Source organism: Rhododendron vialii, chromosome 7a (assembly GCF_030253575.1).
Source record: "Rhododendron vialii isolate Sample 1 chromosome 7a, ASM3025357v1".
NCBI lineage: Eukaryota > Viridiplantae > Streptophyta > Magnoliopsida > Ericales > Ericaceae > Rhododendron > Rhododendron vialii.
In genome coordinates, this window is record NC_080563.1 from 34,105,853 (window position 1) to 34,130,575 (window position 24,723).

The 24,723-nt window shown below is 37.7% G+C and overlaps 1 protein-coding gene across 1 annotated transcript; it reads right to left on the bottom strand.

The window, feature by feature from the left end:
• Positions 1-8,664: 8,664 nt before the first annotated feature.
• Positions 8,665-13,348, bottom strand: LOC131333517 (bidirectional sugar transporter SWEET17-like). Its single transcript, XM_058368079.1, has 6 exons — positions 13,235-13,348; positions 13,028-13,064; positions 12,350-12,560; positions 12,108-12,269; positions 11,779-11,898; positions 8,665-8,822 (listed from the first exon to the last, which is right to left on the bottom strand). Exons 1-6 carry the CDS (start codon positions 13,266-13,268, stop codon positions 8,667-8,669), a joined length of 720 nt encoding a protein of 239 aa, XP_058224062.1. The 5' UTR covers positions 13,269-13,348; the 3' UTR covers positions 8,665-8,666.
• Between the last annotated feature and the right edge of the window lie 11,375 nt (positions 13,349-24,723).

Genomic DNA, 24,723 nt, shown 5'->3' on the forward strand with positions numbered 1-24,723 from the left:
TGCCCGTATCTGGTGCGAAAGGCTGTCTTGGCGATATCTTCATCTTGGATCCTCAACTGATGATAGCCTGATCGGAGATCAATCTTAGAAAAGCAGGTTGCTCATCTTAATTGATCAAATAGGTCATCGATCCTAGGCAACAGATATCGGTTCTTGACTGTGACCTGGTTTAACTTTCTATAGTCAATACACAGTCGCAATGTTCCTTCCTTCTTCTTCACGAACAATGCAGGTGCTCCCCATGGCGACATACTTGGTCGGATGAATCCTTTGTCCAATAGCTCTTTCAACTGAGTCTTGAGCCCCTTTAGTTCTGCAGGGGCCATACGGTATGGTGCCATTGAGATTGGTGCTATCCCTGGTTGGAGTTCTATAGAGAAGTCTATCTCTCTCTGAGGTGGTAAGCCTGGAAGTTCTTTAGGGAAAACATCGATGTACTCACACACGATGTGTGGTAATCCCAATTCCATCCGGTCAGTTTCTTCCATTTGGAGACTAGCTAGCCATCCAAACAGTTGATTCTGCCACCTGGATCTCTTCGTAGTCGAGCTTGCCGTTGTTTATCCCCCTTAAATCGGAAATGAGTTCCTTCGGAGGTATGAGCCGTCACCGTCTTCTGATGGCAGTCTATGACCGCTCGGTGGGCTGATAGCCAGTCCATTCCAAGGATAACGTCAAAATCTGCGATATCAATCACTCTAAGATCATAGGTTAGACGTAGGTTGGCTATTTCTATCTTGCACCCTCTACATACTAGATTAACAACTATACTCCCCCCATCGGCGATTTGACTTTCGTACACGTACTAATGGGTTATGTTTCTAGTGCTAGAGCGGTTACGCAGGCAGAAGATATAAACGAATGCGATGCTCCAGATTCAAACAATGCTTGTACGCAAGTACTGTACAATAGTAGCGCACCTTGGATCACAGATGGATCCTGTTCCTGCTCCTGCTTCTCAGTCTGTAGCGCAAAGATGCGCCCTCCAGTGTTCTGCTAGGTTCCCAAGGGTTGTTTCCCCTTGTTCTGCCCGTTCAGCTGCTGTGATGGGCCTCCGGGGTTTTGCTTCCCAAATCTGGCTTGTCCTGGCTGTTGAGTCTTCTGGCCTCCAAAGCTTCCAGTTCTCTCCCTCGGGGGTTGGGGGCATTCTCGTTTGTAATGGCCCATAGCCTGACAGTTAAAGCATTGTACTGCCGCTACGTCTCTGCCACCCCTCTGTGGTTCGCCACGTCCTGGTGCAGCAATCTTCCAAGGTTGGTTGTTTCGGATCGGGGTGAAGGGTTTGGTAGGGTAGGGTCCACGGTTGCTGTTGGAAGGTTGAGTTCGGATAGGTCCGCCAGTGTTGCCCGTTGCCCGTTGCCTTCCTCCATCGGGTCTTGAAATCATTTTCTTCACTCTCTAGTCGAAGAGCACACACTTCACCACACCGGAATAGGTGGGGAAAGCTCGAGCTACCACAGCCCTTCTAGCAGTGGTCAGCCCCCACTCAAACCTTCTCGCTTTCTTGTCTTCCGTTGCAACAGCAGTTTGGGCGTAACGAGCAGCTCCTCGAATTTGGCCGCGTACTAAGTGACGGTCATCGTTCCTTGCTTCAGGTTGAGGAACTCTTGCTCCTTGGCCAAACGAAGGGGCGTGGGAAAGTACTTGTCGAGAAACAGGGTCTCGAACTCGTTGAAGGTCATGGTGGCTATGGCATGGGTTGCTTCTATCAGATCCCACCAATAACGGGCCTCTCCTTTCAGCTGGTACGTAGCTAAGGCCACACGATCTCCATTTCTGGTAATCTCCAAGGTGTCCAGGATCACCTTGACTTCCTTCAGCCATGTCTCAGCCACGGTGGGGTTGGTATCTCCATTGAAGGTTGGAGGTCGGCGTTTGCAAAACTCATTCATCGCTCGGGTTCGGGTCATAGGTTCATCCTCGCGGTTTTGGTTTTGGCGGTTGGCGTTTAAGGTGGTTACAAGTGCTTGCATGATTTGAGCTAGGTCAGGGTTAGTATTAGAGGATTCACCGTTCTCATATCCTAGTCCACTGCGTCGGTTCACCATCTACAAGTAAAAATAAAAAAGGGGGGGTTTTAGTCTAATTAAAAATTTTCCTTTTATAAACGCAATTTATCAAATAATATGCAATAGAACTCTTAAAACAAAGCAAGCTTCTCATAGATAAGTAGGATATTACAATCATAAACATAGAGTTCTACTATAAAATAAGTAGACTCAAACCAAGATTTCCTAATACAAGTTGAAACGATCCTAATCCTTAACATCCTACATCCCGAAGGATTGCAATGGTTGCTAGATTTATTCTAGGTGCACCTAGGTAGTATCCTTGGTCTTTATGGATCTTTTGGGGCCTCGTTCTCTTCGAGATCCCCTTCCTCCGTATGGTTTTCTTCCGTAGTCACCTCATTGGCGTTCCCATCGCCACTGACTTCTTCCTCCTCATTTCCAACTTCAAAGTTTTTCATTGAGGGTAGGACACCAAAGAACTCCCGGAAGGCATACAGGATTGGGAACATTTCTGAAAACCAAAGGTCCTCCTCCACGGGAATAGGGGTATTCTGCTGCACCCTCATGAAATCTCATTTTTCGGCGAGTATAGCAGCAATGAAGTCAGGATTCTCTACTAGTTGAGTTGTCATAGCTTCTATGGCGTCTTTGAGTTGGCGAGCTCCAACCAATAGGTTAACTAGGTGGTTCATCTACAAGGAAAAGTTTCAACCTCAATTAGTAACAGAGTTTTATTAAATCTAAAGAAAACTTTCGAGTTTCTAAGTCCCACATTCGATTTTTGATTTAAGTCATCATCCAATTGTTCGGGAATTCCCAGCTCGGTGGTACTGCCAATTTCCAACACCTAGCTTCAATCCGAAGATTGTTTTGTCAGAATTCTACCCAATTTGGGACGGTAAACTTAAACTCAATTCACGTTTGTGCAACGGTCAAACTATCTCATGATTCTACCCATTCTACCCATGGCCGAGGTTTTGAACCTAAAGCTCTGATACTAAGTTGTACCGCCCCCAAATTCTGGGTACGTTAATAAGACTTTTTATTACAAAAACAAGTGACTCTGGCTCATTATTACATCTCAAAGTCTTACAAGAGTACTTTAAAACAAACAAGGAGGGAACTAGGATTCCTAACTACTGCTCTGCTTCTTCCTCCATCCGGGCTAGCTCTTTGGCTCCGAAGGCCTCCAAGGTGTAGAGTTCACCATGTTCATCTATGAGGTCTGACATATTATACCGGCGTCGCCACCAATATAATATGTCAGGATCACCAAAAAGGCAACACTATGAGCTACAACACTCAATAGGAAAATCCTTAACCCCAACCTTAAACTTACAAACAGTATATAACAATGCATCACAATCACACACCTACATTCGATATTCAATCATCGTTGGTGTGCAAGAGTTATGAGTTTCTCCTACGCGACTCATCGTAGACCGTGTCACCATTTTCACATACCAATCAACATTTCAAAAATCCTTTGTTTAACACACCCAACCTCGGTTCCGCCGTTCCGGGTTCCTGAGTATCCTCACAATAGTTCCGCCGTCCCGAGTTTCCATTGGCACTCATTGCATTGGCTTCTCTCCACAGATAACCAAGCACACACCCAACCTCAGTTCCGCCGTTCCGGTCTCCCGAGTATCCTCACAATGGTTCCGCCGTCCCGGGTTCCCATTGGCACACAAAACACACACCACACAATGGGCTATACCACGTCCAGCCACATTGCGGTTTACAAAATATTTCACCCTTTTTCAAAACACGCCTTTCATTGACAACGCCCTAGGTGTCATGTTTCTACTTTCTCAATTTTCGTGTCTTGTTTTCATGCATCGACTCCGCGGTAGGACTTTTCACATACGACATTATTCATTGTAATCTTTAATCTAATAAGATCATCCAACTCAATATTATACCACAAGCAATTCATGTATGCATGCTCATAACCAACCTAAAGATCAAAATATGAATACTTCTAAACAAGCGATAAGTTTCTACCTTTCAAAAACCGTTCTTTCTTCCTTTGTGGGAAGTTCAAAACAACATATGTTTATTCGAAGTTAAAAGTTGATTATTCCAACATGCTCAACTTCCATTTAGCGAAAACAAGTTTGTAAATTATCATGCATTTCAAACGTCATAGGTGAAAGATAACCTTATATACTTAAAGAAAACGGTTAGGGATATTCTACGTATACTTAGAGATAGGGGATAAGGATAATCTACCTTGATCCGAAACTAGTCGGGGCCGAATAAGCTAGTTAAAAAATCCTACGGGTGATGAAACTCGCAAATATGGACCGATATTTGGATGGCAGTAACTCGGTCAATCTTTGGCCGAATACGATGGTTCTTAGGTCCAACTTGAAGGTCTCGAAGTGCTCTACAACTTTCGTGAAGTAAGTTGATGCTAAAAACTAATCTAAGCAGGAGAAAAATGAGGATTTGCGAAGGGACAGTATGCTGTCTGGAAAACGAATTGGTTTTTAGAGAGAAGTGAGAGCAAATGAGTGAAGGTGTGAGTTGAAATGGTATGAGGGTGGCTCTATTTATAGCCAAAATTGGACTCCCTCTCTCTCTCTCTCCCTAGCTCAATCTTTCACATGTCAAGCTTGTTTGAAAGCTTGATGGGTTAGGTCATGGGGCTATCTAGGCTTGCATGGCTAGATTGTGTACCTTGGATTGGATTTTGAAAGATTTGGTAGAAGGAAGGATAGTTTGTACAAGATTTAGTCTTTAAATAAACATAAAAGGACAATGAGAGGATAAATTTTGGCTAGGAAGAAGATACACCCAAGGATGTGAAAAGATGATGAAAATCATGGTGGTACAACCCTATCTTTCTTTCTTTCTCTCTTTCTTCCTCCCTCTCTCTTTCTCTCTCTCTCTCTCTCCCTCTCTCTCTCTCCTAGTACATTATATATATAAAATAATGGCCAATGGTATAAGTACTAGATTTTCAAAATCAAAATCCCAATAAAGAATTCTAATTAGACACCTGTTTCTATTAAACTAATAGATATTGTACTTTTGGAAATCTATATCTATATATAATATTGTATATATGTACACATGCCTATATATACATAAGTACCAAGAATATATGGCTTAAGATTTCCTCATTAAAATATAATAAAGTATTAGTACTTAAGTATTATTAAAGTACTTTAGAAATCTAGGGATTAGATTTACCCACATATTCTAATGCATAAAAGCACATGGAAAATCAACACTTGAATACTCTATTTAATAGGATTCTAGTACTTAGTAGGAAGATTAGAGCTATTACCCAATGGGTAATAGTTTCTCTAGCGGTTAATAACCAATGGGTAATGGGGAAAATGATAAAAAATGCATATTTGTCCTTTGTACATGGGAAAATACACCAATATAATACTATATCTTTGTACTAATCAAATATTCTAATGAATGGCCTATTGTTCAATGGACAAAGATTAACCTAACAATTATCACCCAATGGGTAATGGTCCAAAGGTAATTAAATGAATTGGTAGTTAGGTCTCTCTAACTAATTTGGTTAAAAGCTAACTATACTAGCCAAGAGATGAAATCTAAGTATGACGAATTAACAGAGATCAACGAGAAAATTAGTAAGCCAGTCAAGAGAAAATAAAGAATTTCGAATAAATAACGAGATTTTTATTCACTAAAAATCGGAGTTGTTACAAATTGAACCAAGTTTATTATTGCTTCAAAAGGCAAGCAAACAAATTTATTTTCTATTGCATTACGGCTATGCGTAATGCAGTAAGGGCTGTGAATAAGGATCCCACCATCATATTCATGTTGCTATATTTTTCGTTAGGAGAGTGATTTTGGCACTCCCCAAATTGATAATCGCACTTTCAAAGGGGAGTGCCGAAATAGAGAGTGCCAAAATCAATTATTTTTTCGTTACGGTTGAAGTTGTTTCAGTCATTTTCTCCTAAAAAGAAAGCAGAATATGAAAAAGAAAAAAATAGTGCCTCAAAGGCCCATGCAAGCCGAATGCTGGAGCCCAATACTATTTGTCTATAGGGCCTTCATGAGTCCATTTTCAACATCAATCATATTTCTGATTCTGTTTTCTTTTTGGTGTAAACAAGATATTAAGCCCATATATATGAGTTAATTGCATTCCTTCTTACAGTACTTTTTATAAATCAAGCGTCCGGGCAGCTTACGAGCACCTCAACTAAGCTGAGTGTTTCAGCCAAGGATTAGTCAAGGTGAGTGTAAGCTGGCTCGGACACCTGCATTTTAAAAAAAAGAAAAGAATACTACTCGTATATATGGGCTTAATATCATGTTTTCACCGAAAAGAAAAAAGAAGGGTGCTGTTAAATACAACTGCGAATTTGCTACATGTAGCCAATTCATAAAAGGAAATTTTTGGATTCTTTCTTATGAAGTGGCTACGTATAACAAATTCGCAGTTGCAAATAGCCGGGCCCAAAAAGAATAAGAAAATATTTGCTCGAAAGTTCTGATATTTGCTCAAATATCATTTGTCATTGGGCCATAGAGGGGCCATTTTCAACGTCATATTCGTGGTCTACGGCAGAATGGTTGTCACATGGGCTGAGGGGAAGTGTCTACTCTTCATGAGTTTATTAGTATACATTAAGGACTAAATTCATTTACGGTCTTGCTATTGTCAGTCTACTGGGCTGACGATAAACACACTAAAAGACAAGAAAAACACGTATTTCTGTGCAATTTTTACATCCTTTAATATACATTCATACACCTACTATCGTCAGCCCATTGGGCTGATTTTAGAACTTTCCATTCATTTATACATGTAGCAAATGCACGATTCATGACACAAATTCCAGTTTTCACACACATAAAATGTAGGACTCCAAACGAACGCAAATGGAGTGACAACTAAGAGGTAGGCGCCCTATACTCTTTGGACTAGGTGAGGGTTCAAATTCAACACATCACATGCTCGCTCCCCTAGATTAGTAGCAGAATAGGATTTGCATTGTCTAATAAAAAAAAGGAATATATCGAAATGAACTGCTCCTAGATATCAAAAAGTAAACATACATTCTACACAATCTTAAGAGCTAGGTTTGATCAAGTGCTCAAATGCCTGAGACATAGGGATTTGCCTTGTCTAATACAGTAGTAAGATCTTGCAGAAGCCACGCGCGTAATGGAGAAGAGTAGTAGCAAGAGCTAAAAAGGCTGAAACTCGAGCATTAATTAATTCAAGCCTTTCAATAATCATTATTGTCAAAATGAATGGAGGCAATGCAGCCAGCAACAAATCTTTCATATACATGGGGGCTGCTGTCATAAAATTCAGATTAACTTTATTTTGCCTATATTTAAATCTCAGAATTTCCAGAATGAATCACTTAGTTATAATGTTGAATAATGGTGATCTCATTTCTCCTCGTGTGAGAGGATCTATATTTTTCCGAACTACAAACTAGTCGCGAGCCACAAAATTATATCCAAATATATTTTTTATATATTTGTTATATTCCTCAAGTAGATCATATGCAAGCAAAATGTAGTGGTGACATATTCAATTAAAGTTTTCCAATAAGGCATATGAAAAGGCTTTGGTCCTTTTTGTATAACTAGTGTTTTTTTTTCATGTTCGATGCACAAGGTATTTTTTTTGTCCAGCCGTTGGCATTGTGATTTTAATTGGAGCGGGATGTCTCAGTGAAATCGGAGTCATCAATATTAAGTTGCAATTATGACTTTGTTATGAAGACCAAATTCCACGACCATCATTATGCAATCAAATTTGTACTAGGCAGTAATTTCACTCGTTAATTCGTGCATGCATCGATCAGCCCAATTGGGGGGTTGGGTTTTGTATAGCTTTTAACATGTTGTACCTTTTTTGTCAACGAAACAAATAAAATTTGATTGTGAAAGAGATTATTACGTACTTAGAAAATAAATCAGAATTCATGAATGTAGAAGCGCAAACAAATTAATTTGTAGAATTGCGCTAAATTCAATATAAATATGTCATTGTTGCCCTGGTCTACTATTTGATTGTGTTTTTTTTTTTGATCAAGTGGTTTCTTCTATTTGGGGTACACACGTTGCGCATAAGTTTTATGCATATCGTAATACTTTCTATATATCTACTGTCCTAGTACTACACAAAATCTCAACGGCCGGGTTGGTCTAGTGGTCAATGTCTGAGACATAGCGGTTCGCTTCCTCCTAAATATTCGTTTCAAAACCTCCTAGCCACTCTCAACTCTTATGGGCCGGGCTAGTCCATATGTGGCTTTACTCCGACTTCAATTGGGTTCAGGAAAATGACGGCCCATGATGTGTTTTGATAATTATACCCGCCAAGTATATGTTGAGAACATTTGTTAATGCTGAAAATGTTATTGGAGGGTATTAATTATCAAAACACGTCATTGGCCGTCATTTTCCTATTGGGTTTCTCCGTAGTGACAATGCAATTGATCCAACAGGTATTCTTAGTCAAAATAGAATTCTCGGAAGATAAAAAAAAAAAAAACAAAAATCTAAAGGATGTAGGTGGTGCAATTCTAATCCTTTTCTCCTTCTATATATCTTGCAATCAATAAGAGAAGTAAATGATTTAAGACCATAGTTTTTACCATTTTTACTTCTACTTGTTATAGCTAGCTATTATGAAACATTTGGACTAGAAGAGGGAAGGAGTTGCTCATGTTGCCAAGCATCCTCTAGATCATTTGAGACTTGTTCGGACCCCTTTGATCGTCTGTAAATCGCGTAGAGCACCAGTTGAATTGTTCCAAAAAGAAATCCAGCGGCATTCGGTACCTGAAAAAGACATTTACCATCCAATCACACCTTGCGAATTTCAATATTCACGTGTACAAAATGTCTCAATATTCGTTGATGTTTCTGTAATTAATATGGTTCATCATATCGTATGCATATAATCAATCCATAATTCTATCGACGTCCCTTCTTTTACTCGCCTTTCTGATCTAATCCCTCAAATTAGTCCAGCTAATAGACGAACTCTAGGATATTAGTACGTTATACTAGTATTTGTTAGATTAGCACAAGGGCTAACATCATGTCCACAGGAGTCGAATCCTAAACCTCACGCTTGTTTGGAGCGAGCACTACACGACCATTGGATGTGTTTTTTTTTTTTTTTTTCCACCATTAAAAAGCTTAAATTCTACCTGACATTCAAGATAGAATAGATATAATAGATTATAGAACGCTAACAAAATTTATACTTACAAAAACTGAACAAAATATTAGGATCACCCTCGTCAATAATGTCATTATCAATGGTAATTCCTTCTACACTGAAACGTGTACATTTCTAGTTGTGAGTCTTGTAACTTTTTTGGTAACTGAACGCGCATAAAGTTACAGAAAAAATTGATTTTTCCATCATTTCTCATCTTTTCCATGCAACTCAACGGAGCCTTAGTGATGGTTGATTCAATTGTGGACAATGGGCTGCATTGGTGTGCATAATATAGAGAAATATGTGCAAATACGGGAAGATGGGTGTTCAAGCATGGTGATTATGTGTTTGATACAATAGAGTGAGCCTAGCTAAAGGCTTTTATTATTATTATTATTGTTATTATTATTATTATTTCCGAAAGGTGTTGAAGTGCACACCCTTTATTGGATGTAGAGCTGCCTATGCCAAAGATTAGCCACGTGGGTCCAATGGGTGGAATAGAGATCTCCATTCCATGTAATAAATGATTGACACCTCATCTACCTTAAAATGGATGTGCAATTAAAATTATTCTTCCAAGCCTTTTTAATTCAATGAAAGTGTTCTTTTGATAAGTACTCACTTCCTCCAAATCTGGGATATTAGAATTTTTTAACCATTTGTTCCCTCTATATTCATTTTTTCCCCTCATCCACAATAGGATTCCAACACTCTTTATTTGACAACATGGTTGGAATGGGGGAGAGGCGGTGTTAGTGTTAAATCTGAAGAGATGTCTACATACACATATCTCCAGGTTTCTTGATAGTTGGATGTTCGAACTAGCTTACATACATTTAGATTTAGATACAAGACCTTACAATTAATGACCGTCAAATTTTGACTTTATCAGGTGATAAGATTCAAACCTTCGAGCGATAAAGCCCATTTCATACTTCCACTCCATTAGACTTTATTCCACATTACTCATCTAAGCCACCCAAACTTGCTTAATAAAATCTAGAGGCTATTCTATCTATAGTCAATTGATTTTAGGTTGAAACATTCCAAGAAATCTAATTAACACACTCCATCAATCCTCTAGGTGTGCTCTATGTTTAAGATGTTTAAAATCTTTGGTCCTGATGTATCTCATCCCTCCTGGCTTCGTTTGCTTGTGGAAAAACTCCGATTATTGTGGCAAGCAATAACATCTTTTTCTTGTCTTTTTCCTAATGTCAAACTCAAACCTATTTATCTTAAGATGAAAGTAAGCGTAATCAATTTGCCTATTAAACCGGATCATGTTGGGGGGAAATTGTGCTGAAAGCAAGTTTATAAGCAACTGAACACTCATCAAAATTCACAATGGTCGGTACTGCATCCACTAAGATAGATCCAGATCGTCTATCTTGCCAAAAAATGGTTCAGATATGTTTGTCAACTTTTATCGATATCGGTCAAAGTTAACTCTTATCGGTAAAAGTTAACAAACATAGAACCATTAATTACCGAGATGGACAAACCGGATCTTTCTTACAGGGTGCACGTACTACGAGGAGCGCCCTGTAGCATCTCTAGATCCACTTATATAGACTATATACCCAATAAAGATTTCATCTTGGTTTCTTCATAGGAGGGTGATAGTGAGTAGGTGACCATAGTGAAAGCAAAAAATGTTTCGCAGATAAATTAGAGGGGTTTTAGTATTTTACTATGAGATCTGCGGAAAACGTCCCCTCATGCCTCGTAACCTGGTGGGTCTTACTAGAACCGCCAGAAACACCTACGTATGTGTTATTGGTCCCTCATGGGATCCTTTGCGGTTTGAAGCCTGGAGACAATATGGTTGCCCAGGGAATATCCCTGTAAATGATCGCCCCCTCATCCACCCTTTTGCTCTTGAAAAAAAAAAGCGGAACAATACAATCTCTCTTTCGGATTTTGTATAGTTTGCAAAGTGCACCCCTGATAAATTCATGGCATTTGGATTGGATTCATAATTGATAATACTATCACAAAGAGAAAAAACCATACACATAATCGAAAAATCACTAAACAAAGGAGCCACATATAATTTTTGATATAGGCCCCCCTTTTTTGCTATGAGATCTTACGATTTATGCGACAAATGATATATATGAATTCAAGACAAGTCAAAATTGTGAATTTTTCCGGCCAGGGCTGTGTACCGTTTCCAACCAAACGAAATTTATATTGGGACATTGCTCTTTAGTATATGTAAAAATGCACTTATACATAAGGGTCAGTATTGTGCATTTCATATCATATACTCATTTGGTTGGTGGCTTCTTGCATAATTTTGTAAAAATGGCTTAATTTCCAGCATATTTTAAGGTGTCATTATTATTTTTTTTTAGCTTTTGGTTAAGAATGAATAAAAAGTAATGTTTGGGTTCGTCATGACTATAGAACTAGAAGGGGAAAAAAAAACATGCCCATCATGCTCGAAATCTAGTCAAAATCTCAGCGTAGATAAAAAATAAAAAATACTGTAAAAAGAAATTTTATTTTTTTCAAAGTTCAGAATTACTTCAAACATAATACGGAGTAATAATAACTTACTCCAAGGAACCAGTCTTGAACAAGGACAGCATAGAAAGTCCAAATCCCTCCGTTCAGGAACATGAATAACGAGAGAAAGAATGGCATGTACTCCACGCTTTTAGTCGTTACCACTGTTTTCTGAGAAATTTGTTACGTAAGATTACTTATTTCAATCAGCAAGTTAAATACTATATGTCAAAGAGATATATCTATTATTAAGTTAGTCATATATAGGTAATTTTGTACTTAAGAGTTAACGGCATCAAGTTACTCTATTATGACTGACTACCTTGGAAAAAAATTCTGGAGCCGCCACATGAATGTAATTAGTATTTGGTCCAACTTACCATGGCAGCAAGAGGTGAGCCATACATGACTATATTTAAACTCGCACACAGGAAACCAATCACATCAATCCTCAGATCTCCCGGCGCTGCGAAATGAGTCACTAGAATTGCTGCAACCGCGAATCCCACATCCAAAATCCCGGCTAATATCGCAGTCTTAGCCTGAAATTATTCCCATATATCGATCTATGGTTATCAATCACATTATTATTTTGATGGCATTGAGTAAGTAGATTACGTACCTTAATTCTTGGAGGTGCAAATGCTAAGAACAATGACAAATATATAACTTGGACGACAGCGCCAAAACCATTTACAGTGGCCACAAGATAACTCCCTGGCTTTGTGATTCCATAGTAAGTCCACAGGGTTGAGCTTAGCAATGTGGAAATGTATGGAAAGCTCTCAAACTCCTCTGTTGATCTATGCTTCACAATCCTCCTAAATGTTCCTCTGCAAATTAATTAACGTTTCATTGAAATATATATATTTATTTAAATTTTAATATATCATTTTGAAATTCGATTTTTATACTCTTTTTTATTCATGCATCTACGTGCACTACTGCACTCCTTATTTTGCCCTTATTTGAATTTACAGCATACTGCTGAAGCGTGAGAAAGTATAATGACAAAATAATAATACATTCCTTATTTCACTCTTATTTGAATATACAGCATACCATTTAAAGTGTAAAAGAGGAACAGATAAAAAATATTATAATTTCACATAAAAAAGGAAAAAAGGTGGTGCGAATGTAAGAAAAGGAGTATGGAAATTCATGATAACCATTTCAAAAAATAACAAAACAACTCAGATCTCTCTCTCTCTCTCTCTCTCTCTCTCTCTCTCTCTCTCTCTCTCTCTCTCTCTCTCTCTCTCCCCTTCCTTTTTCTTGTTCTTCAGAAGTAGATACTTACAGTGGAGAAAGATAGAGTAGAACAGAGATAATGTTGCCTGGAACATATAGAAGAAAATTAGGAAACTTTTATTTGTTACTTCTAGCTCGTAATCTGACAAATCCAAAGAACTTACGTACAAAAAAAAAAAAAATTATATATATATATATATATATATATAGAGAGAGAGAGAGAGAGAGAGAGAGAGAGAGAGAGCTTATAGTTTACCTGTCACTCCAACATAAAAACTTAAGCTTTCCATTGCAGAAGCAAAATGGAGACTTTCTTTTCATGGAATTATATAAGGCGTGCCCCATATATACCTACACTTCTAGAGAGAGAGAATGCTAAAATAAATACCCAAATAGGGCTGCATAAAATGTGCATGCACCCTCTTACTCTTAAGCGTCTGGAATTCATAATTAATGTTTTGCAAAATAATCCGTAGCATTATTTTTTACTTCATGATTTTATATAAAACTTTTGTATAAAAATTCACAACACTTGAATACAAAAATTTTAACATCAACTTTGAATTCATAGCATTTAGTTTTACGAGTTTTTGTTTTGCTCTGTTAGAACTATGGCTCATATGTTATTGGGGGGTGCAGGGGGCGTTGTATGGTAGGGTTCGTACAGGGGTATTTTTGGGATACAGACCAAATACCAGATTAGGGTTAGAATAGAGTCCATATAAATACTCTATGTTGTAAACCCTAATTCATACTGTGATAATAAAGAACAGCAGCCGCTCTCGCTCCCGTGGACGTACCCGGTTTTGGAGAACCACGTATATCTCTGTGTTGATTCTTTATTGTTTATACTCGTAAATCGTGTGAGTGTGTATGTCGATCCTAACAAGTGGTATCAAAGCTACAGGCTGTTTTAGATCACACAGAAGAACGATGTCATCGAGTTCGTCTGTTTCGAAGTTCGATGTGATGAAGTTCGATGGAACTTCGAATTTCGGATTGTGGCAACAGCGGGTAAAGGATCTGTTGGTGCAGCAGGGCTTGTACAAGGGATTGAAGGCGAAGCCAGAAGCCATGTCTAACGACGATTGGGAAGAACTCCAGATGAAGGCGGTGAGTACGATTCGTCTGTGTCTTGCAGACGAAGTTATGTATCATGTGTTGGGTGATGAATCGCCGGCTGGGGTTTGGACTAAACTGGAGGGCAGGTATATGTCAAAATCGTTGACGAACAAACTATTTCTAAAGCAGAAACTGTTTGGGTTGAAGATGGCCGAGGGTGCTGATCTGATTCAGCATATCAACACGTTTAATCAAGTTGTGAGCGACCTGCAACGAATTGACGTAAAGTTTGAGGAGGAAGACCAAGCGCTGATGTTACTGTGTTCACTACCGATTTCTCTCGAAACCCTAGTTACAACCTTACTTTGGGGGAAAGAAACCCTAGAACTGGAGGAAGTCACTGCAGCCCTTCTGGCGTATAATCAACGCAAGCAACAAACAGAATTGCTGCAGGGTGAAGGTCTGGTGGTTAAGGGGTACGGGGATCGTGGCAGGAAGAATGAGAGGGGTAAATCAGTTTCGGGGCGTGGGAGGTCTCAGTCAAAGAACAGGTCCGAGGGCACGTTTGAGTTCAAGTGTTATAGGTGTCATGAACCGGGGCACATAAAGAAAGACTGTCCGCAGAAAAGTAAGGGAACTGACTGGAAGAAGAAGGGAAAAGCAGGGGAGAGGAAAGATGGATCAACTTCTGCAAACGTTGTGGAGCAGGAGTCAGATGATGGTGATATGCTTTCGGTCTCAGCAAGTTCAGATCACATGGCAGATTCGTGGATTATGGATTCAGCATGTTCTTTTCACATATCTCCTATCAAGGAATGGTTCAACATATACAGGTCAGTGGATTATGGTAATGTTCTTATAGGTAACGATGCATCGTGTAAAGTCATAGGAATAGGCACAATTAAAATCAGAATGTATGATGGTGTTGTGAGGACTTTGGGGGATGTTAGACATGTTCCAGAATTGAGAAAGAATTTAATTTCGTTGGGAACCTTAGACTCCAATGGCTGTGGGTATAAAACAGAGAGTGGACTCATGAAGGTAACGAAGGGTGCTATGGTGATGATGAAGGCTTGTAAAGTTACTGGTAATATTTACAAGTTGGTAGGGAGTACAGTTGTAGGTGGAGCTGCTGCCACTACAACAGACAATACTGATGATACTATGCTTTGGCATATGCGGTTGGGACATATGGGAGAGCGTGGGATGTTAGAGCTACATAAGAGGAATCTGCTGAAAGGGGTTAAATCGTGTAAATTGAATTTCTGCAAGTTTTGTGTTCTGGGAAAACAGTGTAAGGTGCAGTTTAGGAATGCAACTCACAGAACGAAGAAAATTCTTGACTACGTTCATTCAGATGTTTGGGGGCCAGTGAGGGTAGCTTCGAAAGGAGGATCTCTGTATTTCTTAACCTTTATTGATGATTTTTCAAGGAAAGTTTGGGTGTACTTCATGAAGCACAAGTCTGAAGTCTTTGCTAAGTTCAGAGTGTGGAAAGCTAAAGTGGAAAACCAGATAGGGAAAAAGATTAAGTGCCTCAGGACAGATAATGGGAAAGAATTCAAGAATGGGCCTTTTCTGAAGTTTTGTAAGGAACATGGGATTCAGCGACACTTTACAGTTCGAAAGACACCACAGCAGAATGGGGTGGCAAAAAGAATGAACAGAACCATTGCAGAAAGGACACGGTGTTTGAGATTGAATGCGGGACTTCCGAAGGTTTTTTGGGCAGAAGCAGTGAGTATGGCATGCTTTGTTATAAACAGGTCACCGAGTGCTGCTTTGGATGGGAAGGTAGCTGAGGAGATGTGGACAGAGAAAGAGGTTAACTACTCAGGGTTGAGAATTTTTGGGTGTCCGGCCTATGTTCATGTTCCTAGTGATGAGAGGTCAAAACTTGATGCGAAGTCTAGACAGTGTATCTTTCTTGGTTATGAGAAAGGGGTCAAAGGGTACAAGCTTTGGGATTCAGAGACAAAGAAAGTGGTGATCAGTAGGGATGTGGTATTTGATGAGGATTCTATGATCAAGGCACATCAGAGGGTTCAAAATTCTGAGTCAGAGAAAGTGAACAGCAAACAACAGGGCGTACAGATTGAGCTGGAGAGTTTGATATAGGTGATACTCAGCCAGATGAACAGCTTGATCAACAGCAGTAGCAGGAGTAGCAGCAAAGCTTGGCCGCTGGGAGAACCAAGCGCACTATCAAGCCACCAGTGAGGTATGGGTTTGATGACTTGGTTTCTTATGCATTGACTACTACTAGTGGGGATCCATCTACTTTTCAGGATGCTATTACGAGTTCTGAAATGGACCAATGGATGGAAGCCATGGTAGAGGAAATGGAGTCTTTGCATAAGAATAAGACTTAGGAGTTGAAAGAACTGCCCAAGGAAAAGAAGCCAGTGGGTTGTAAGTGGGTATACAAGCGGAAAGAGGCAGCAACAGAAAAGGAGAGGGAAAAGTTCAAGGCTCGGTTAGTGGCAAAGGGGTATTCACAGAGGAAGGGGATTGATTTTGATGAGGTCTTTTCTCCAGTGGTGAGGCATACGTCAATCAGGATTATCTTGGCATTGGTGGCTAGCTATGATCTGGAGTTAGAGCAAATGGATGTGAAAACGGCATTCCTCCATGGTGATTTGGAGGAAGTCATATACATGGAACAGCCTGAGGGGTTCAAGCAGCCAGAGACTGAGCATCTTGTTTGTAAGTTGAAGAAGTCCCTTTATGGGCTGAAACAGTCTCCAAGACAATGGTACAAGAGGTTTGACTCTTTCATGATACAGATTGGGTACACACGCTGTGAGTATGATTGTTGCGTTTATGTTAAGAGTCTTGATGATGGTTCCTATATTTTCTTGCTTCTTTATGTGGATGATATGCTGATTGCTGCGAAGAGTATGGTTGAAGTAAACAAGTTGAAGTCTTTATTGGGTAAAGAGTTTGACATAAAGGATTTAGGAGCGGCTAGGAAGATACTTGGGATGGAGATTCGCAGAGATAGGTCAGCTGGTAAGTTGTGGTTATCTCAAAAGAATTATGTCGTGAAAGTGTTGGAGAGGTTTAGTATGAATAATGCCAAACCGGTCAGCACTCCATTGGCAAGTCATTTCAGATTATCTTCAGCTCAGTGTCCGGTGTCAGATGAAGAAATTGAAGATATGTCAAGAGTGCCTTATGCAAGTGCAGTGGGTTGCTTAATGTATGCAATAGTTTGTACGAGGCCTGATTTGGCACATGCAGTTAGCACAGTCAGTAAGTACATGGCCAAACCAGGCAGAGAGCATTGGAAGGCAGTCAAGTGGATGTTCAGATACTTGAAAGGTACTTCAGATCGCGGGATTATGTTTGGTAGGCAACGGGGTCAGATTTCAGTTGTTGGGTATGTGGATGCGAATTATGCTGGGGGTTTGGATGACAGAAGGTCTACAACTGGTTATGTGTTTACACTTGTGGGTGGGCCTATTTTTGGAGATCCATGGTACAACCTCTGGTGGCTTTATCCACTACTGAGTCTGAGTATATGGCGGTGACTGAGGCAGCTAAGGAAGCATTGTGGTTGAAAGGGTTTGTTAAGGAGCTTGGCATAGATCAAGGTGGAGTTCAGTTGCATTGTGACAGTCAGAGTGCCATTTATTTGGCAAAGCATCAGGTGTATCATGCTCGAACCAAGCATATCGACATGAGGTTTCACAAGGTGAGAGAGTTGATTGATGCAGGAGATTTGATACTGAAAAAGGTGCACACTTCTGAGAATGCAGCTGATATGTTGACAAAGACGGTTACTGCAGACAAGTTCAAGCATTGCTTGGACTTGGTTAATGTCTCCTGGTGCTAGGAAAATGGAGGCATCCCCCCAACTTATTGGATAGTGATGGTTATCTTCTGAAGGGGCGAGAGTGAATTCGCCAAGGTGGAGATTGTTAGAACTATGGCTCATATGTTATTGGGGGGTGCAGGAGGCGTTGTATAGTAGGGTTCGTACAGGGGTATTTTTGGGATACAGACCAAATACCAGATTAGGGTTAGAATAAAGTCAATATAAATACTCTATGTTGTAAACCCTAATTCATATTGTGATAATAAAGAACAGCAGCCGCTCTCGCTCCCGTGGACGTACCCGGTTTTGAGGAACCACGTATATCTCTGTGTTGATTCTTTATTGTTTATACTCGTAAATCGTGTGAGTGTGTGTGTCGATCCTAACATGCTCTTACGATTTTTTTTTTTTTTTTGGCAATAGCCAGTGCAAACAAGTCATATATGAGAGTATATATATGTACGTGGTACCTACCACTTGGCTATTATTCCACTACTACATTTGTTATTACGAATTTTAAATTAATGTTGTTATTTTCAATGCAAACGTTATGACGTTTTATATACAGTTGTCATGAATTTCAATACAAATGTTACAAATTTAAAGCACCACATAATTATATAAGAATGTGTACGTAGCACTCCTCATGGTTTTGGGGGGACATGAGCTTTTTCAACCTTGTACGAATACAAGTTATCCTGATTTTGACAGAATAATTCGGGGAAGGTCCTGTCCAGTTTTCTAATTGTCAAGTCTCATTCAGTTTCGATTTTGTGGGTCTCTTTTGGAGCCGACAACAATGATCGAAACCTTTCATTTTATAGAACTCGTCGAGACCTTCCACCTCAAAAAGGGTTATTACGTTCATCGGTTACCAATCGAAGCCTGATCGGAGTACATTTTTCATTGAATACATGCACCTATCACACTGGATTGGACCCATTTGTTCAAAGATAAATATGTTTAGATGAGATGTAGATTGGTAACCGACGAACATGATTTTGTTGCATGGTAGGAGGTTTCGACGAACTCTACAACATGAACGGATCTGATCATTGTTGCGGACCCGGGACGGGGTCCAAAAATTGAAAATGGACGAAACTGGACAGTAAGAAAATGGACAGGACCCTTCCTCGAATAATCCAACACATTCATATGTTTAAGAATATGTGCAAGCATAAGTTATGTTGACTTTTTTTAGTAATTTACCCTAAAAGACATTAACGTATGAGAAAAGTAACTCATGACTGTTCTTAAAAAATACTCCCTCCGTCCCGGTTTGTTTGTCCTCTTTTTGACTTTTTGAAAGCGTTTAACATCTCAAAGAATTGGCTATAATTTTTAATTCATAATGTTTTTAATATGCAATATAGATCTTATTTGATAGATCTCAATTAGTTTTATTATACAAAATTTTTAAAATTATAAAAAATATTATAAAATGTAAGATATAAGTATATTTTTGAAAGATACGTATTTCGACAATTAGACAAACAAATTGGGACGGAGGGAGTAGCTCCGGAAGACTTTTGTGGGTCCACCATGTGATTGCTTTGGAGTTGCATACTTAGAATATAAAATTGAAATGTTACGCTCTCTCTGTCTTAAAATAAGTAATAACACGAATTTTTCAAGAAAAATTCAAATTTTCTTCAACAATTTACTAGATATCCATGAGTTCTTTTAATTTAAAAAAAAAAAGAGTTAAAATTTTTTCTTGTAAATAATATATTATTTTTAAGTACTTGTTTTACTGACCCGACCGTTATTTTGGAATGGAAGGAATATTAACTTATACTACGTGTGTGGGCACGCGCAAACGCTCTTAACAGAAGTGTGGATTTGCATATGTGTACGTTCGAGCTTAATTTGCTGTTGGAAACCTTTTTATTTTATTTTATTTTCTTAAATGCATTCTAACAGTTCTCATTAGTTTTACATCTAATGGATTTATGTGGCCCAATACATGATTTCCTAGTGGGCAAGGAAATTGACCTGATAGATATGGAATTCCTTCATTTGTTTACTACGGTTTGAAAAATGATTAGACAAATGATCGAATAGATTGTCAACCAACAAAATTACTTTTTGTATCGTAGCAATAAAAATTCAACCCGTCTATGGGTACCGACGGGTTGCCCCAATGGTGCATAGATCAGTGCTTTCGGGTCACATACAAATGATCTGAACCTTTCATTAATTCTAAAATGATTTTTTGAATAGTTATAAATGTCCATTGAGTTGATTTTTCACAAAATCACTCAAAAAAATATTGCAACATTAATGAAATCATTTTTGTGGGATACCGAAAGCGGGCCGTCGGTCATTACCATAGAATTATTGATAAAAATTGGTTATGTATTGGTAATTCACACCCTAGCCCTCCATTCTATGCGTGGAAGTTAAATCTCTGTTCCACGTAATAAATGCTTAACACCTCATTTAGCTTAAGATTGATGCACAAGATCATCCAAGTCTCCTTAATTAATTGAACAAAATAATGTCTTTTTCACCACCTAATTAAGATTATTTTATTTTCTAGGTTTAACCTTGAGTATATACTTTTAGGATTCCGTAAAACGGCAATCTACCATCGAAGCAGATCTCATGTTATATATTGATGATGGTTGCATCAATTGTTTGGCAAATTTTCTAAAGTAAATTTGTAAGTTGTAATTTCACGCGATAGTTTTTGGAGATTTAAGGTAAGTTAAAGTTGAAAAATGGAAAAGAGCGAAAATCCGTTGTTACTCATCAAAGATCACATTTTCATGTTTGAAAATAAAAATAAATTTGATTAGTTGATCAAAACAACACTTTCATTGAATTAAAAAGGTTTGGAAGAATTATCTAGCATGTCCACTTTGAGGTAGATGAGGTGTCAATCGTTAATTACATGGAATGGAGATCTCCATTCCACACATTGCATCCACATGGCTAATCTTTAGCATAGGCAACTCTACGGCCATTAAGGGGTGTGCACTTCAACACCCTTCGTAAACATTATAGCATATAATAATAATAATAATAATAATAATAATAGAGCAACTCGACAAAAAAATTTAATTTTTTTTTTCCAAAAGGTTAATTTTATATAAATTAAACAAAAATAAATAGATAAAAATGATTAAAAAAATACCAAAAAATACAAATAAAATATGAAAAATTCACGAAAAAATATGAACAAATTACACAATAATTATGTAACTATATTGGGTTGAAAAATAAGACATCACAAAAATATTTAAATTAAGACTTTAAAATGTGTAAAAATAAAAATTAAAAAAGAGATTTTATTATTATGATTATTTTTAAAGTCTTTATGTTCACCCTATTGTATCAAACACATAGTCACCGGGATTTCACACCTGACCTCTACAACCCGAAAAACTGTAAAGAAAATAACAATCAACATAAAAAAATCCATCTTCGTACAATAGTTGTGCTTAATTAATGTTTTGCAAAATAATCCGTAGCATTAGTTTTTGTTTCATGATTTTTTATAACACTTGAATACACAAATTTTAACATCAGCTTTGAATTCGTAGCATTTAGTTTTATGAGTTTTTGTTTTGCTCTTTCGATTTTTTTTTAATTTTTTTTTTTTGTAATAGTCAATGGTGTTAGTTGTAGTTAGTGAGATACGAGCAGCGGCGGAGGGAGTAAGGGACCCACTGTTTTTTTTTTTTTTTCTGAATTCAAAAATTTAAAAATGTATATTTGGCATTTTGTCTTGGTAATTGTATTTCATAAATTTACTTTTAATCACTCTAAGACATTTCGAATATCATTCATTCTCAATTTTATTTCACATATTAGAACAATGTCATTACACTTGCGAAATGAGAATCTAATGCAAATAATAGCGGCCACTTATTCTTTGGAACTCTCTAATGCGCGCATTATGTCCACAATTCAAAAGTGCCTAAACCATGGGCTTTGGGTTTTATACTTTAGAAATTATTAACAATGGAAGCAAGATTGCTAAATATTGTGTAGTAAATTGCTCTTAAACTTGATCCGTTAAGACAATTCAAATTTGTTTGTTTTATATTCTATGTATGTTACTTTCTTAATAAATAGGTTAGGTTTTCAATTCTCAGCACGAACGTTAATTATTTATTACTCTAACATTGTTTGGTAAGAATTTTTTTGATTGAAATGTGTTCAAAAGGTGCCCCCACTTATATAGATTCCTAGCTACGCCACTGCGAACGAGTCATATGCATGAGAGTATATGGTGCCTACCACTTGGCTACCACTCCACTGCTACCTTTGTTGTTACGAATTTTAAATTAATGTTGTTATTTTCAATACAAATGTTATGACGTTTTATATACAGTTGTCATGAATTTCTATACAAACGTTAAAATTAATTTAAAGCGGTTGAGGGGGTGTTGACACCACCCAATTAAGAATGTGTACGTAGCACTTCTCATGGTTTTGGGGGAGAGGAGCTTTTTCAACCTTGTACGAATACAAGTTATTCTGATTTTGACAGAATAATTCAGGGAAGGGTCCTGTCCAGTCCCGTTCAGTTTCAATTTTGTGGGTTTTTTTTCGGGCCATAATAATTATTGGAATCATTCATTTCATACAACTTGTCAAGACCTTTCACCTCGAAAAGGATTATTACATCCATCGGTTACCAATCAAACACCTGATCGGAACACATTTTTCATTTAATACGTCCACTTATCACACTAAATTAATTGGACCCATTTGTTCAAAGATAAATATGTTTAGATGAAATATGGATTGGTAACCGACAAACATGATTTTTGTGGAAAAAGGTCTCGACAAGCTTAACAAAATAAACGGAACTGATCATTGCAGCCCAAAAAATTGAAAATGGACGGGACTGGACAGCAAGAAAATGTACAGGACCCTTCCCCGAATAATCCAACACATACATAGGTTTAAGAATATGTGCAAGCAAAAGTTATGTTGACTTTTTTTTAATTAGCATGATATTAAAGTCATTAACGTATGAGAATAGTAACTCATGACTGTTCTTACAAAAATAGCTCCGGAAGACTTTTTGGGTCCACCATGTGATTGCTTTGGAGTTGCATAATTAGAACACAAAATTGAAATGTTATACTCTCTTTCCGTCTCAAAATAAGTGTCCGGTTCGCAAAATGAGAACTTAAAAATAACACGAATTTTTCAAGAAAAATTCAAATTTCCTTCAACAATTTACTAGATATCCATGAATTCTTTTAATTTATAAAAAAGTTGAAATTTTTTCTTGTAAAAACCGTATTTATTTTAAGTCATCGTTTTACGGACCGGACATTTATTTTGGAATGGAGGGAATATTAACTTATACTACGTGTCTGGGCACGCGCAAACGCTCTTAACAAAAGTGTGGATTTGCATATGTGTACGTTCGAGCTTAATTTGCTCTTGGAAACCTTTTTATTTTATTTTATTTTCTAAAATGCATTCTAACAGTTCTCATTAGTTTTACATCTAATGGATTTATGTGGCCCAATACATGATTTCCTAGTGGGCAAGGAAAATGACCTGATAGATATGGAATTCCTTTATTTGTTTACTACGGTTAGAAAAATGATTAGACAAATGAATAGATTGTCAACCAACAAAATTACTTTTTGTATCGTTAGCAATAAAAATTCAACCCGTCTATGGGTACCAACGGGATTGCCCTAATGGTGCATAGATCAGTGCTTTCGGGTCACATACAAATGATCTGAGCCTTTCATTAATTCTAAAATGATTTTTTAATAGTTATAAGGCCGCCTAGTTATAATTGTCCGATTGAGCTGATTTTTCACAAAATCACTCAAAAAAATATTGCAACATTAATGAAATCATTTTTGTGGGATACCGAAAGCGGGCCATAGGTCATTACCCATAGAATTATTGATAAAAATTGGTTATGTATTGGTAATTCACATCCTAGCCCTCCATTCTATGGGTGGAAGTGAAATCTTTGTTCCACGTAATAAATGCTTAACACCTCATTTAGCTTAAGATTGATGCACAAGATCATCCAAGTCTCCTTAATTAATGAAAAATAATAATGTCATTTTCACCACCTTATTAAGATTATTTTATTTTCTAGGTTTAACCTTAATTATATACTTTTAGGATTCCGTAAAATGGCAATCTACCATTGAAGCTGATCTCATGTTATATATTGATGATGGTTGCATAAATTGTTTCGCAAATTTTCTAAAGTAACTTTGTAAGTTGTAATTTCACGCGATAGTTTTTCGAGATTTAAGGTAAGTTAAAGTTGAAAAATGGAAAAGAGCGAATATCCGTTGTTACTCATCAAAGATCACATTTTCATGTTTGAAAATAAAAATAAATTTGATTAGTTGATCAAAACAACACTTTCATTGAATCAAAAAGGCTTGGAAGAATCATCTGGCGCGTCCACTTTTAGGTAGATGAGGTGTCAATCGTTAATTACATGGAACAGAGATCTCCATTCCACCCATTGCATCCACATGGCTAATCTTTAGCATAGGCAGCTCTACAGCCATTAAAGGATGTGCACTTCAACACCCTTCGTAAACATTATAGCATATAATAATAATAATAATAATAATAATAATAATAGAGCAACTACACACAAAAATTTAACAACACTTTCATTGAATTAAAAAGGCTTGGAAGAATCATTTGTCACGTCCACTTTGAGGTAGATGAGGTGTCAATCGTTAATTACATGGAACAGAGATCTCCATTCCACCCATTGCATCCACATGGCTAATCTTTAGCATAGACAGCTCTATAGCCATTAAAGGGTGTGCACTTCAACACCCTTTGTAAACATTATAGCATATAATAATAATAATAATAATAATAATAATAATAATAGAGCAACT

Excerpts from the sequence above, each read along its gene's own strand:
- LOC131333517 (XM_058368079.1), bottom strand. The coding sequence starts at position 13,268 with ATGGAAAGCTTAAGTTTTTATGTTGGAGTGACAG. Across the intron at positions 11,899-12,107 it reads GCTCACCTCTTGCTGCCATG|AAAACAGTGGTAACGACTAA; the intron begins GTAAGTTGGACC and ends CAAATTTCTCAG. Across the intron at positions 8,823-11,778 it reads TTCAAGACTGGTTCCTTGGA|GTACCGAATGCCGCTGGATT; the intron begins GTAAGTTATTAT and ends TGTCTTTTTCAG.